The sequence below is a fragment of the Onychostoma macrolepis genome, chromosome 20, assembly GCF_012432095.1.
Source record: "Onychostoma macrolepis isolate SWU-2019 chromosome 20, ASM1243209v1, whole genome shotgun sequence".
In the NCBI taxonomy this organism is placed as follows: domain Eukaryota; kingdom Metazoa; phylum Chordata; class Actinopteri; order Cypriniformes; family Cyprinidae; genus Onychostoma; species Onychostoma macrolepis.
This window is the reverse complement of record NC_081174.1, coordinates 32162934-32176788: the sequence shown is the minus strand read 5'-3', so window position 1 is coordinate 32176788 and position 13855 is coordinate 32162934. Positions and strand designations below refer to the sequence as shown.

Genomic DNA, 13855 nt, shown 5'->3' with positions numbered 1-13855 from the left:
TTTTGTGATACTTGCATACAGTATAATAACAGTACACAGTAGCAGTGTTTTGATGTGGTGAGAGCACTTTCATTACTCTATGTATAGTACTGTTGCACATATTGTAGACCCTCAAACTCATAACCTTTGATGAACTTCTTACATGTACTGTATTTTTGTAGAACGACTGTCTAGGGGAGGTAGAGAAAGTCTTTTGTCAGAAAACTAAGGAACTGCTATAGTATATGTTTGTAGTTGTGTGAAAATGATGAATTATTTCATGAACTGTCTGTTAGCAATCGAGAAAAACTGTATTGAATGCATTTTCTTAAACTGTATACATATAACACCCAAAACTGAAAATATGCTGTTAATTTACTCGCCCTCTGGCCATCCGAGATGTCACATACATCTTTGAAGCAAATTTTCATTTTAGGTGTTTATTTATTAATCAGCAGTTAAGATATGGTACTGTTTTGCTTTTTGCTCTGACTGAGACATGCCTGATAATGTGCGTCATTATAACAGCCCTGCTCCATTTACCAATGAGTGATTTTTATTTTTTATTTATTTTTTTTAATGTATTTATATGTATATATAATATCTAACTTACTCCTGATAATGTAGCACACAATGCCTTACACTATTTCTTTTGAAATACTGCCATCTTCTCTGTTCTCGTCTCACAAGAGAACAAGGAAATAATAGAGACTTTAATAATAGAATCAAACTTGTCTAGCAGGTGACCCGCACAGTCACATAATTGTGGTGAACTGCGCAAAGACATGTTAATTCCAGGAAGATTTTGTAGGTAGATCATCTGACAACGAAAACAAAATCTCAAACACTGAAAAACAAGGCATCTCTTCATGGTTTATAATGAACAGAACAGTAAAAGAGAAGGTAAAAACGTTTATTCTTTAGATATGAAACAGTACAGATAATAGAAAGAAATTCTTACTTTTGACTTTGAAATGTGCTGTTCAGTTTCTGTACTTTAAAAGTTTACTTTTCTTCTCATGCTGAAGTGAAAAATTTGGAATTTGGAAAAGCAGGAATTTGACCTAAATGGTTGCAGTTGACTATAGTGTGCTATTCTTATTTGGGCTTGCCGTTTGTGGCATTGTCATTTATTATGAAATAATCCTATTTTATTTTATTGACCCTAATCTATACAGCCTAATGTACTGAATATATTTGTTGTTAAAAATTACTGGTTGTAGTGTTCAAATGAATAGACAAATGATAAATGATGGATGGAAGGCCCGAACATGTTTCATTTGTTGTAGGCTACATCAACAGCAACAGATAAAAGTTATCAAACACAAAAGAAACTAACAATTCTTGTGCACTATTGCCATGTTCGACTTCAGTCAGTTCCAGTAAATCACACGTCACATTAACGTATTGACCACATGATGTCACCATTTGTGTCAATTATGGCAAACAAATGGGCTGAAAGCAGACTGCTGCCGTTCATTTTGGAAACAGCTGACGAAAAGCAATAATTGTGGTATAAACGTAATGTTTTAAGTTTGACACTCCACACTACTGCTGCGTTCCAGACCCTCGAAACGGTCTGACGGGACGGAACGGTAGACAGCTGCTTCTTTCGGGATTATCTTTACACACAGTTAGCTAGTTGCATGATGCTTTTTTGCGCCCCGTGTTGACCGACAAGGTAATTGTTTTTACCTTTTAAATTTTATCGTTATTGTGACAGAATTTCATTGTTGTAACAGAATTTACTGTTTTTCTGTAAGGTCTGGATGAGCCATATTGCCTTTTGTTCTGAAGAAATTTGATGAAGTCATTTTGATTGACATAAACCAGTGAGAAACATGGCTGGTCCAGGTAAAATAAATCAATTTTCAATAAATTATTCTTGATTCACTATAACTACTTTTATCACAAAAATGCTATAATGCAAGACATTGTACTAATTCACTCATCTCAAACCGCTTAAGCCTTGAAAAAGGTTTTAGTTCTAAAACTGACAAATATTCTGCCTTTGTTTACAATAGCCTACCTATATACCTATACTCATACAATAAATTTGTTTCTTTTTTCTGAGACCTTTAATTTCCATATTAAATGCTAATAATGTGTGGTTTTCCTGATATCTGTTTAAATTATATGTTTATATGTAGGCCTATCTTTCATTTCTAATTTTCTTAGATACAGGACAAATATTAAATTACTGCATAGGAATCATCATGGCTGTCCTGCTGACCCATGAATGTGTTGTGGAAACACTTGATTCCCCAGAAACAAGTATAGATTTACAGGTAGTTGAAGGTTTATTTATACTGCAGGAACATAATAACAAATCGTAATTCCTGTCTTTTTTAATTAAGTTCTGATATTTTTATTTTTAAGAATTAAATAGTTAAAAGCATGTTTAAATAGCCTATTTAACAGGCTTTAAGTGTATAGTTATAAAACTCAATGTTATAGTATGTAGCCTTGATCACATAAACAACTAACAAAAATAAATAAATGTATTTTTGTGTTAATTTATTTCAGTTTAGCAACATAAATGTGCACTTGCATCATAGAAGACCAAGAAGCACGGGTATGAGTCACAGTTTTGTTCTTTAACTATTCATGCACAATGTCCTAATAATAGTTTGATATATTAACTTAGTTTTTTTCAACTGCTTACACACATTTTCAAAACTTTACACACGAATCCAAGAATTGCACACACAAAATGCGAAATGCATCACATCTCTTGCAAAATGAAGCACTGCATTTAAAATGTCACAAACTCATCTCAAAAGCAAACATTTGCAAGCACCTTTGCCATAATTTTAATTCGTGTGTGTTACATAGAGAATTGTGTGTTGTGTTTTGCAAAAAGTGTTTTATGAAATTGAAAACTGAGTCAAAGGCTGAGAATTAGTGTATGGTTTTGCAGATCTGGTGTGTGGTTCTGGTGTTTGAGTGTCAGGTTTCAGAAATTGTGTTAATGTAAGCTGTGAAGATTAAACGGATCATACAAATAATGTGTGTGATGGAGAGAGATTCTGCTCATTCATTAACATATATTTTAATTATTTTTTTAAAATATTTGTATTATTATTATTATTATTATTATTGCTGTATTATTATTAATTGTTCTATAACTATTGTTGGTATAACACTTGTATTCATTTTTATTTTATTTATTTATTTATTTTTTCTGTTCAGCCGACATATTTATAAACAAAACAATGTCAGTAAATACAAAAATACATAAACATAGATGCAAAGAATCATTCTTGATATCTACTTTGCCCCACTGATGGTCATAAATATGGCAGATGAATGAAAAAAGTCATTTGACTGAAACAGATTAATAAATGTACTTGTTTGCTTTCTGTTTTCTTTATTTTTCTTTATTTTTATTTTATTTTTTTTACAGTTCTTCAGATGTCAATGAGAATAGAAGACATTTTTGATACCAGTCTCAGCGACCCAAATAATGAGAAGTTCATACTCTATGCCAGTAAAATTGATTCAGCAGTGAGTAGTTTTATATTTTGTAAATGAAATGTACTGATTGTTTATGCTTAATTAAAAAATAAAAAATAAATAAAAATACTGTGCAAATGATACAAGCTTTGTAATACAGATTGTACCTTTTCAGTACTTTTTTGGCAAATATGTTTATTTATTTTACCTAAACTTTCTTCCATTTCTTGTTAATAAAACTGTACCGAGTGTTGGCCAGAATAGTGCCTTTTCCTGAGGATATTTGACTTATTGTCATTCTAAATCAATATCAATAAAGATACAGTCTGTTTAATGAGAGTAAAGTAGCTCAGAGAAAGATCATTTTCTGTATGCTCAGATATTACTGGTTCTTGCCATAGGATAATTTAATCTTGAAAACAACATACTTCAGTAATATTTCAGTATTATCATTGGTAAGGTTCACTTCCTAATGTACATCAGTTACTCTTTGTACAGATTGAAGAAAGTTACAAAAGTGTGCCTGCCTACATAAAAGGTTCAGTAAGAGTCACTCGATTTAGGTAAGGTCTATAATCTAAGCTTTCACTCCAAAGGTCCATTTTGGTTTTTATCTTGTGTTAAAATAGTGTCTTGTCATTGTTGTGGTTTGTGTGTTGCTCCATAGGCCTGGTAGCATTATAGCAGACTTTGAATTTGAATCAACAACCAGCAGCCCCAACAGCCCTGCATTTGTAGCAGCAAACACACAGCTCATCAGCGCTCTCAAAGATAAAGGAATCGATGTAGCTCAGAATCCTTTTGCTCAAAGTGGTTAGGGTAGTCCGTATCTAATCTTAAAAATAATTTTTCTTAATTTTAGCTTTTTTATTATTGATTACAGTCTGTTGCTTACAAAATGCTGGTTTGTTATAAGCATGAATATTGCTTGTAAAAATGTTGAAGGGTAACATAAGGTTTGTGGACTTCACTTTCAGAACAAAATACATTGTCCACTGCAGAAAAATGGTATCCTGAGCAAAATATGGTGCTGAAATGCGAACGCCCAGAGTCTGTTGCGGGTGAAATGAGATGGACAGTGAATGGCCAAGATCCTACATTAAACAAAGTTAAATACATCATTTCAGATGACAGAAGAACTCTCACTGTGAACAATGTCAACGAGCGTGACAAAGGTGAGTCACACATTTCTTTGTCCTATCAACGATTTCTTACATATTGACTGTCCATGTAAGGTCAAGGTTAAAGCTGTTTGGTGATGGTATGGAACAGTTTATCTTTGTGTATCCAACTGGCTGCAATTTAATATTAATGTGATGCTCATTGTCTAGAATGAGCATTACTTCATCTTTAAAAAGCAATTACCAGTGTGCACAGATTTATTGGATTATAAGAAATATAAGCTTTATGCCAGTCACCCTGCTCTTCGAGCTATTGGTATCTGCCTTTAAATGTACTGTACAGTATAAAAATTGTTATTTGTATTATTCGCTTTTTTTGCTCTCTGGCCAAGCAGTAATGTGACCGATGCCAGGCAAAAACATCGACAGGGCATTCGATTCCTGGAGGATAGTAAAGTCATTAGGATTCAATCATATTTACTTAATTTAAAGAAGTTGTTATATAGATGTCAGTGTGTGTTAATTGTATAAATCCAAACAGACATCTTTTTGTCAAGTAATGGTTGAATAATTCATTTCATTATTTTGTGATATACTCATATTTCATTTTGGTCCCTCATTCAATCTCTTTTTATACAAAAGAGTGGTGTGACCAATACATTCTTAAAAAAATTATCTTTTTGTGTTCCATTCGTATGATGCTATAGCGGCTTATACATTATATACATTGCTTTAACTTTTGCATATTTAAGGAAAATTATTAAATAAGAACTTACTGTTACTGCCGTTACTGTCTACAGTGCGTGGAATGGTGCGCTGTGATTGGTTGAGCGGATTTATCGCATTCTGCAGAGAAGGAAGACTAGCGTTTGTCGCGGTTTGGAAAAAAAGGGAGAAAACATGACAGAATAACACGGCAGATATCGCATATTGCGCAAAATTTAAAAATTGACTTTTCAATACCGACCAGATACAATACTGATTTTGATTTATATATATATATGTGGCGTTTATCGCGTTTTGGAACCAAACTCTTCATATATTCTTTTCTTTCTTTTTTCATTTGCAGGTCGATACATGTGTATCATAGACAGGACAATACCTTACATTCAATGGCAAGATATAGTTATTGAACCACTTCCTAATATCATAGTGGGTGAAAATGAAAGAAAGTTCCAGTGTGTACCCCAGACTGTTTCACTGAAATGCTGTGAAGAAAAGAACCGTGTGGAGTGGACCCAGATAACTTCTGATGATGAAGTGACTTCAGGTTGTACAAACAGACCGGCAATATATTCTTACAAAAGTTACTGACTGGAGTTTTCAGTTGCAGTGAATTGCTTTGTTCAGTTGAACATGTTTTAATGTTTTCAATTGTTGTATTTACTTGTTCATATGATCAGAGGATGGATGCATCACATTAAAACATACAATCAAAAATGGAAATTGTGGGAGTAAATCCTTTACCTGTCGACTCACGAACCCGGTGCTTCAAGGTTTCACCTACACCAGTAAAAGTGTTACTGTTAACAAAGTCAATGAAGGTGAATCTTCAGTTGTTATACTTTGACGTAGCCACATGTTTTTCTGTTTCAGCTGTCTAAAAGAGATTAATAATTTTCTGTTTTACTGAAACTCAATCAAATATTTACTCTAGAGTTTACCTGTAAGGATGGAACACTTGGGGATGGAAAGGAAGGTGATACTTTGACAGGACCTTGTAAAAAAGGCAAGGAAGGCACCATAAAATATAGATGTAGATCAGGTGAATGGGAGTCTGAAGAGTCAAACTGTGTACTTCAAGTTATCAAAGACCTTGAAAAGGAAGTTAAGGTAATCTTCATCATCTATTTATTAAAAAAAAAAAAATCATCTGTCCTTTTAAAATATTTCTGCCAATTACATTTCTTATTTACCTTGGAATTAAGGTCTTGGACGTGCAGGACATACCAGTGTTTGTTGCTGAGCTTAGTAATGCTACAGAGAAGAATGATAAAGAAATAACACAGTCTTCTGTGACTGTCCAAACCATTGTTGGAATACTTGTAAAAGTTGCTGATGTTTCACAAAACATTACCATCAATCAGCCTGTGATGGAGGTATGTACATTACAGTGTGTGTCTGTATGCACAAAAGACATCAGTCAAATTGTGGCTAATCAAAACGTTTTTTCATGATAAAATATTTGTGCATTATCTTCATTATCCAATCTGATGAAAAATAGTTTCTAAACATTTTCTGTGTAATTTTTCAGGATTTCCTTAAAACAGTGGATATCCTTGTTTCAACATTAGCCATTGATACATGGAAAAAATTGAACAATGACAACAGGACAGATGACACCAGCACAGCACTTCTTAGCGCTATTGAGATTATTAGTAGCCGTCTCACAAATTCCGATTTTAGGATTATTGAAACATCAATTGAGTTGAATAGAAATGTCACAACCAGCTCCTCATATAGTCGAATATCAAACCTGCCAAACTCAACTACTGAGATTCAGATACCAGAGATTCCTGTATCCACTCTTATAACTGTCATAGTCTTCACAAGTCTTGACAATGTCCTACCTACTCGAGATACTAGTACCAGATGTACTTATGACATTAGCAAATCAGATGTGCGCATCAATGGAGATGTGGTTGTTGTTCAGGTTGACAACAAAATTATTAATACAATTTTTTTAACGTTTGACATTACTGATCAGTCTTTGGGAAATCCTCAGTGTGTCTTTTGGAATTTCAGTCTCAACACATGGGATTCCACTGGATGTGAAGTAAAGCCCTCAATGTATGAAACTGGCAAGATTACATGTGAATGCAACCACACAACCTCTTTTTCAATCCTAATGTCACCGTTTTCCATTGATCACAAAGCCTTAGCCTATGTAACTTACATTGGTGTAGCTATTTCGATGGCCAGCTTGATTATATGCCTGATTATTGAGACTATCGTATGGAAGGTAGTAAGAAGAAATGACACATCCTACATGCAACATGTCTCCATAGTCAACATTGCTGTGTCCCTGCTGATCGCAAACATCTGTTTTATCATTGGAGCTGCAATTGCAGAACAAGAGCAGCCAACCTCAGTGGGTCGCTGCAGTCCAGTGGTTTTCTTCATGCACTTTTTTTACCTGGCTCTTTTCTTCTGGATGTTAATGTCAGCACTGTTGCTTTTTTACCGTACAGTCATGGTCTTGTCTCAGATGTCAAGGGCCAAAAGGATGGTCATTGCCTTCATAGTCGGTTATGGTGCACCTTTGCTTATAGCAGTCATTACTGTTGCATCGACAGCTGGAAATCAAAATTATGTTTCCAAAAGAAATGCATGCTGGCTGAACTGGTTTGAATCAAAGGCCCTGCTGGCATTTGTGATTCCAGCTCTCACTATTGTAGCCATAACCCTTGTGGTTTTGATTGTGGTTCTATACAAGATGTTGAGGAGAGGAGTTGGTGCCGCAACTCAACCAGATGAGAAACATGCCCTGGTGGTCATTGCCAGATGTGTGGCCATTTTGACTCCTATCTTTGGTCTAACATGGGGATTTGGAATTGGAACCATGGTGTCAGAGGAATTAGGCATTCATGTGGTGTTTGCACTCCTCAATTCACTGCAGGTATCGCTTTCTGTCTTTGTATTTGACTTTTATGTTAAGGTTATATTTTATGTGCTTGATTAAAATGCAAACTGTAATTGCAATGTAATAATGCAGTAATTATTCTATTCTAGCTTTCTAACAAGCCATTATAAGTCTCAAAATAGCATTATAATGCAAAATGTTATTTCCAATGAAGTTATGAATATGTAATTGAACATCATTACAACTAGTAATATTTACTCATAACATTTTCCTCATATATTTGTATCACTTGCACAGGGATTCTTTATTTTGGTGTTTGGAACACTTTTAGACAGCAAGGTATGAATTTATTTTTGTTGCTTGACAATTTGACAAACCATTTTGTCAGAATCATTTTATTAAAATTATGTTAGAATAATTCAGTACTTTTTCAGTGCTTTAACTCATTTTGTCATATACTGTTGCAGATCCGTGATGCTCTGGCAGGAAGACTGTCACTAAGGAACCTTACCAGCTCTAACCGTACCAGGGTAAATGACAGAAAAACAATGCATCTGATCCATGAGATCTCCCTTGTGATAGATGTACTCAGTTTATAGTTTATATCCTAAATCTCTAAATTACAGAGTACTAATGCAGGACCATCATCTTCAAGCGGACAAGATTTATTTTTAAGAAGAAGAAGTAAGTGATTAAATAATAAACTGGCAAATGATATACATGTTCAATTATATATATGAAATATACATTTTGGTGAACTATTAGTTTTTCTCGAATTGCTAAAATGCTATAACCAAGCGTTTGAACTAAAATTTCAAAACCACAAAGCCATTTTTAAAAAAGCGAACCCATTTCCCTAAACAATAAAAACTATTCACCTGCTATAACACATGAGTCAGATTTGGTGAACTGTTACTGCATAACTCTACACACAAATCCCTACATTTCTCAGTGCTTACACCATGTGGTCATTTAGAAAGCACTAGCATTCAATATTGTTCACTCAAGTCTGCACAGTTTGAGCTCAATTAGCACACAATTACCCAAGTGGAAACACTAGGAGTCAAAATTGATCACACACCGATCAGAACCTTTGATGGAGATAAAAGGGCCAAAGTCAGCTTACAGTTTTTCACAGTGGCTTTGGTGCATTTCTCAGATCAGAAATGAAATTCTCAAAACTACTTGTTCAACCTCCACATCATCTAGTCACTTGTGCACATCATAAAAAGTTTCTCATTCTTTTGAACAGCATTTGTCTGCGGTTTCCTACATCATCAGTTGCTATTGTCATGTTGCTCAAAATGTATTATATAGTTCTCTCAAAGAAACAGCTCAAAGATATATCTCATGAACCTAACTGGAAAGCATATATAGACAGAGGACAACACAGGAGTTACAAATTCTGACAGTGGACTTTCTCATTTTAATTTTTCGCCTTTGTGCTCATATTTCTTTTTCTTTTCTATCTCACAATGACGTTGTAATGTGTTTTTTGTTGTTGTTCTTGTTTTAGTTTTTTTGTTTTTGGTCAGACCACTAGTAAAAGTGTAACTGTGAATCATATCCAGTCTTTCTCAATCAATATCCCACGTACAGTAATACATAGGAAGTGCAGCCGCCTTCATTTCAGTACAGTAACTGTCATCCAAACTGTTACCATAGTTATAGCAGGTAATACTAACAGTGCATAAACAGCACTGTTTATGTTGACAACATGACTAAGCATTTTGCCTATCTTGTTTGTGAACAATGACACAAGGACTTTTCATTCTGATGGCACTGATATGTTCATTGATAAATACTTACTTTTGAAAGATGAACTAAAGATTTTGAGTAAGTTACAGACTTTTGCAGGAAATCCATTGTGTGGTGCTGTTTGTACGAATTGTTCTGAGAAATGCACATACTTCTTTGCAAATATTACAGTAAGGATGATTTGAGAAATGCACCAAAGCGACTGAGAAAAACTGTATTCAGGTTTGAAACAATGGATCCAGAGAGACATGAAGGAAGAGGTCAAGGACAAAAGAGGAGGAGAAGGAGTAGGGAGTAGAGAAAGAAATGAAGGAAGAGGAAGAGTAGGAGGTGGAGAGAGAGTACGGAGAGGAAGAGGAGAAGGAGAAAGAGGAAGAGGAGGAGGAGGAGGGGGTGACAACATGTAAGAGAAAGAGGAAGGGCAAGGGCAAGAAGACAAGCAGTCTCAAATATTCTAGTTGATACGTGCCAGGGTTGGATCAGGTATGCAAGAGGATTTTACCCTCACGGCCTGGCCAGGGCCAATATAGCCTGTGATGTTGAAGAGGTCCTGGGGCAGAATTATTATTTTTGTTGTTGCTCTTTGTACTGTACTCTACACCACAAGCAGCACTTATTACTGGCTTTTGTAGTATTGTTTTGAATTTATCTCATCAGTGTGTGAGACTTGTGTTGTAGTGTGTAGATGCGTCCCAAATCGCGTACTTATGCACTATGACATTTTGTAGTATAAATAGTGTGAGTAGTGTTTTCACACTGAAAATTCCAAAAATAAAAAGTGCACTTTAAATACCGGATGATGCACTAAAATAACCAAAAAATGAAGTTTGGAATGTTGAACACTTCATGCGCTCAACTGTCGCAGCTTTAATTATGTTGCAAAGTGGGTGGGGCTATGAGACTCCGATTATTAATGACAAAATAACCTTATATAATTCATACACTACATGGTTGAGTACATAGTGTATAAGTGCATAGTGTATAGTGTGTCGCAAAAAAGAGGCATAATTTCAAGAAATGTGTTTGAGCAATCGAGAAAAACTGTAAACAGGTCATAATTAAATGTGTTAAATGTTCTTAAATGTGTGCATATTAAATGTGTACATTTTAAGTAACATACAAATAACTATTTGCAGATGAGTACAACTTATCTACAGCCAGCATTTTCACAACTGCATCTTCAAACTGCTCCTATTCCTCAGATACTTTTATGAATGCTTGATCAGCTACTTCGGTAACTGTATAATGTTAGCTTTTCCAAAAGCATTTCCTAAACTGCAACTATGTGAACTTCACTGAAAAAATGTACAGATTTGATATTTAATTAAGGATACATTTTATAATTACAACAGTGGTGTGATTGGATGGGTCTAGATTTGCTGTCCAGTTGGTATTGTTATATTATACACTGTTCTGTTCTGTCTGATTTATTTACAAAATAAACAAATAAAAAAAAATATTTCATTGTTTCACTGATAATGAAACTTTAAATTAATAATTAAATAACTTCCTCTCTGGTACTTTATTCATTTTCAGAGCTGCAGAATTATAGACCATAATGGTAAAATAAATGTTTCAAAATAATTTATTTTATTTTACTTAAAATAGAGTTATACCCCCCCAGTATGAGTCATAATGTCATATGATATTTGGGCATGTAAAACCTAGTTCTCACTGCTAAATGTCAACCTCACTAACATAATAGACAATTACACATTCCTGAAATAATTGCTATATTATTAATACAACTTTGTATAATTTATGTTGTAGAACAAAAGTCTCTTGAAGTATTATTATATAATTATTTTAACTGAAGAATTTAAATGAATTATTATTGTTAATATTAATTGCTATTAAGTACTATTGGTATTTTTTATTATTATTGGTTCTATTAATAACTTCCTTTACAGGAACTCCTAATTTGAATGACGACACAGTCTGAATTTTGCATATGTCTGCTGTGTGCCTTTCATTTTGCTGAGAACACTTTTAGATTATCATCATTAGATTAGTCACTGGTTTGACGTCAATTTCTGAATAAACTGGTAAGGATGTAAATTGTGGTTCTGCAGGTTTGTTTATATTGTTCCTCTGGAAATTTGTTCACTTTATGAAAAAGTTTCGAAAAAACAACTTTTCTGAACACTCTCCCTCATGATCTGAGACCTCAAGTTGATTTCTGTACAAGCACTGTTTCTAATCTTTTTCTTTAACATACACTGTAAAAAGTGAAAGTTGCCTTAACTTAAAAAAAAATTGAGGAAACCCGTTGCCTTAAAATTATTAAGTACATAATTTCTTTTTTTAAAAGTTAAGTGAACTTGACAATTGAATTAACTTATTTTTTTAATTATCATTTACTTAAAAATTTTAAGGCAACGGGTTTCCTCAATTTTTTTAAGTTAAGTCAACTTATCACTTTTTACAGTGTACAAGCTATTGCTATGTTAAACACTGAAAATAAAAACAGAAAAATGACTCATATTAAAATGAATAAATATAGGAAAGGAGACATTCTCATTCAGCTTCATCTCGTGTTGCAGCTTTGAATGGAATGCTACCGCACCTTTGAATATTATAAATAGAATAGGATAAAATAATAGGAAATAAACAAGTGACAGAGCAAAATACCAGCTTACATTTTACTTGGTTTCTTGAATGGAATGATTAACCTTTGTGGGCATGTTTTGTCATTTTGAATGAGCATGCAAACCAGATACATTTCCATGGATGCTTATTTAACAAACAAATACGTTTGAAGAAAACAAGACACTAATTTGCAAGTGTGTTTCCTAACAATAAATATTTTTTAAAACCTTTACTTTCGTTAAATGTTCTACAAATTATATGTATACAGTAGTGTAAACAGTACAGTCATTTTTTGATGAGAAAAAAAATATTTTGAATCTGTATTGTACTTGGACTCAGAATGTATGATGTAAATACAGCAGTTAGATTGAAATTTGTATTGTGTGTAATAAAAACCATACACTTTAACAGTGGTACGTTACAATCATTATACACTTTTATTCTGTTTCTTCATAACATTACCATAACATTATGCAACTGTCCATATTCATGTTCTCCACAACAGCCAAATAATGAGGCTCAGTGATTTCACCTCATGCTGAATAAACATGGTCAGTGGAGATCCTGTGTGTTACCACATATTTCCATTGTTGTATGTGGGTTAGATGAGCTGGATGCCGTAGTGGTCACCATACGGGGAAACATAACCACATCACTGGAGGTTTAAACAAAAAAATGAAACAAGATATAATAAGGTTAATATATGAGAATGTTATTTCCCCTTAATCTGAGAGCAAACACAATCTTTCAAATCGGAAGTAGGATTTTACTTCAGTGGGCTGAAATGGGCACTTTGAGTTTATTGTCAGTAAACTGAAAGTTAATTTGAATTGTGTCTAGTTTTATCTATAACGCAATTTAGAAGCTCGAAATGAAATTCGTACACAGGCCACCTGGTATTCGACATTCAGAATATGCAGATCTTCTTAAGTCTAAAAGTCTTATTTCTAAAAGTACATCCAGGTTTAAACATGAAAATTATTTATCTAAATCAGCCACAAATGACAAACATAGTTGGACAAAGCATGCAGCTCTGAGCTACATTTGTTAGCCAAATCTCAATGGAAAGTCTGAAGCCATGACTATTGTGTGCTAACTTATCCAGGTGGCCTGTGGCCTTGGGGAATGTAAAATGCAAATGTGAGAGCGAGTTTTGTAAATTAGCTTTTGCCTGCCCCACTGCATTTGTCAACTTTCCTTAATTCTCATTCAGCACCACCTTTCACTCTGGAAACTGGTCACAGGGAACATGTTGTTATGACAGATAACATTGCCTAAAACTTGCTTATCCTCTCTTTTAAAATGCAGATTGTAAGGTCAGTATTTTTATCTTTGGTTAATATTTTTGTAGAAAAGCGGTTAAATAAGA

At 33.9% G+C, this 13855-nt stretch overlaps 1 protein-coding gene across 5 annotated transcripts; it reads left to right on the top strand.

The window, feature by feature from the left end:
- Positions 1–756: 756 nt before the first annotated feature.
- Positions 757–11356, top strand: LOC131526663 (adhesion G protein-coupled receptor F5-like). Of its 5 annotated transcripts, XM_058755025.1 has the most exons (18): positions 801–882; positions 1545–1660; positions 1743–1833; positions 2158–2267; positions 2506–2554; positions 3386–3486; positions 3934–3998; positions 4103–4248; positions 4413–4610; positions 5626–5826; positions 5960–6100; positions 6214–6389; positions 6485–6655; positions 6811–8175; positions 8437–8478; positions 8607–8669; positions 8766–8823; positions 11034–11356. In XM_058755025.1, the coding sequence occupies exons 3-18, from the start codon at positions 1821–1823 to the stop codon at positions 11117–11119; spliced, it is 2985 nt and encodes a 994-aa protein (XP_058611008.1). In that variant the 5' UTR covers positions 801–882; positions 1545–1660; positions 1743–1820; the 3' UTR covers positions 11120–11356. The 5 variants fall into 5 exon arrangements, with proteins under 5 accessions (XP_058611009.1, XP_058611007.1, XP_058611008.1 ...); XM_058755026.1 differs by lacking the exon at positions 1545–1660 and having other exon boundaries at positions 757–882; XM_058755024.1 differs by having other exon boundaries at positions 797–1660.
- The last annotated feature ends 2499 nt before the right edge of the window (positions 11357–13855 follow it).

What these genes read in the sequence shown, in the direction of transcription:
- LOC131526663 (XM_058755026.1), top strand. An exon ending in TGTTAACAAAGTCAATGAAG is followed by an intron (nt 6,101 to 6,213) that starts GTGAATCTTCAG and finishes TATTTACTCTAG; the next exon opens with AGTTTACCTGTAAGGATGGA. An exon ending in CACTCCTCAATTCACTGCAG is followed by an intron (nt 8,176 to 8,436) that starts GTATCGCTTTCT and finishes TCACTTGCACAG; the next exon opens with GGATTCTTTATTTTGGTGTT.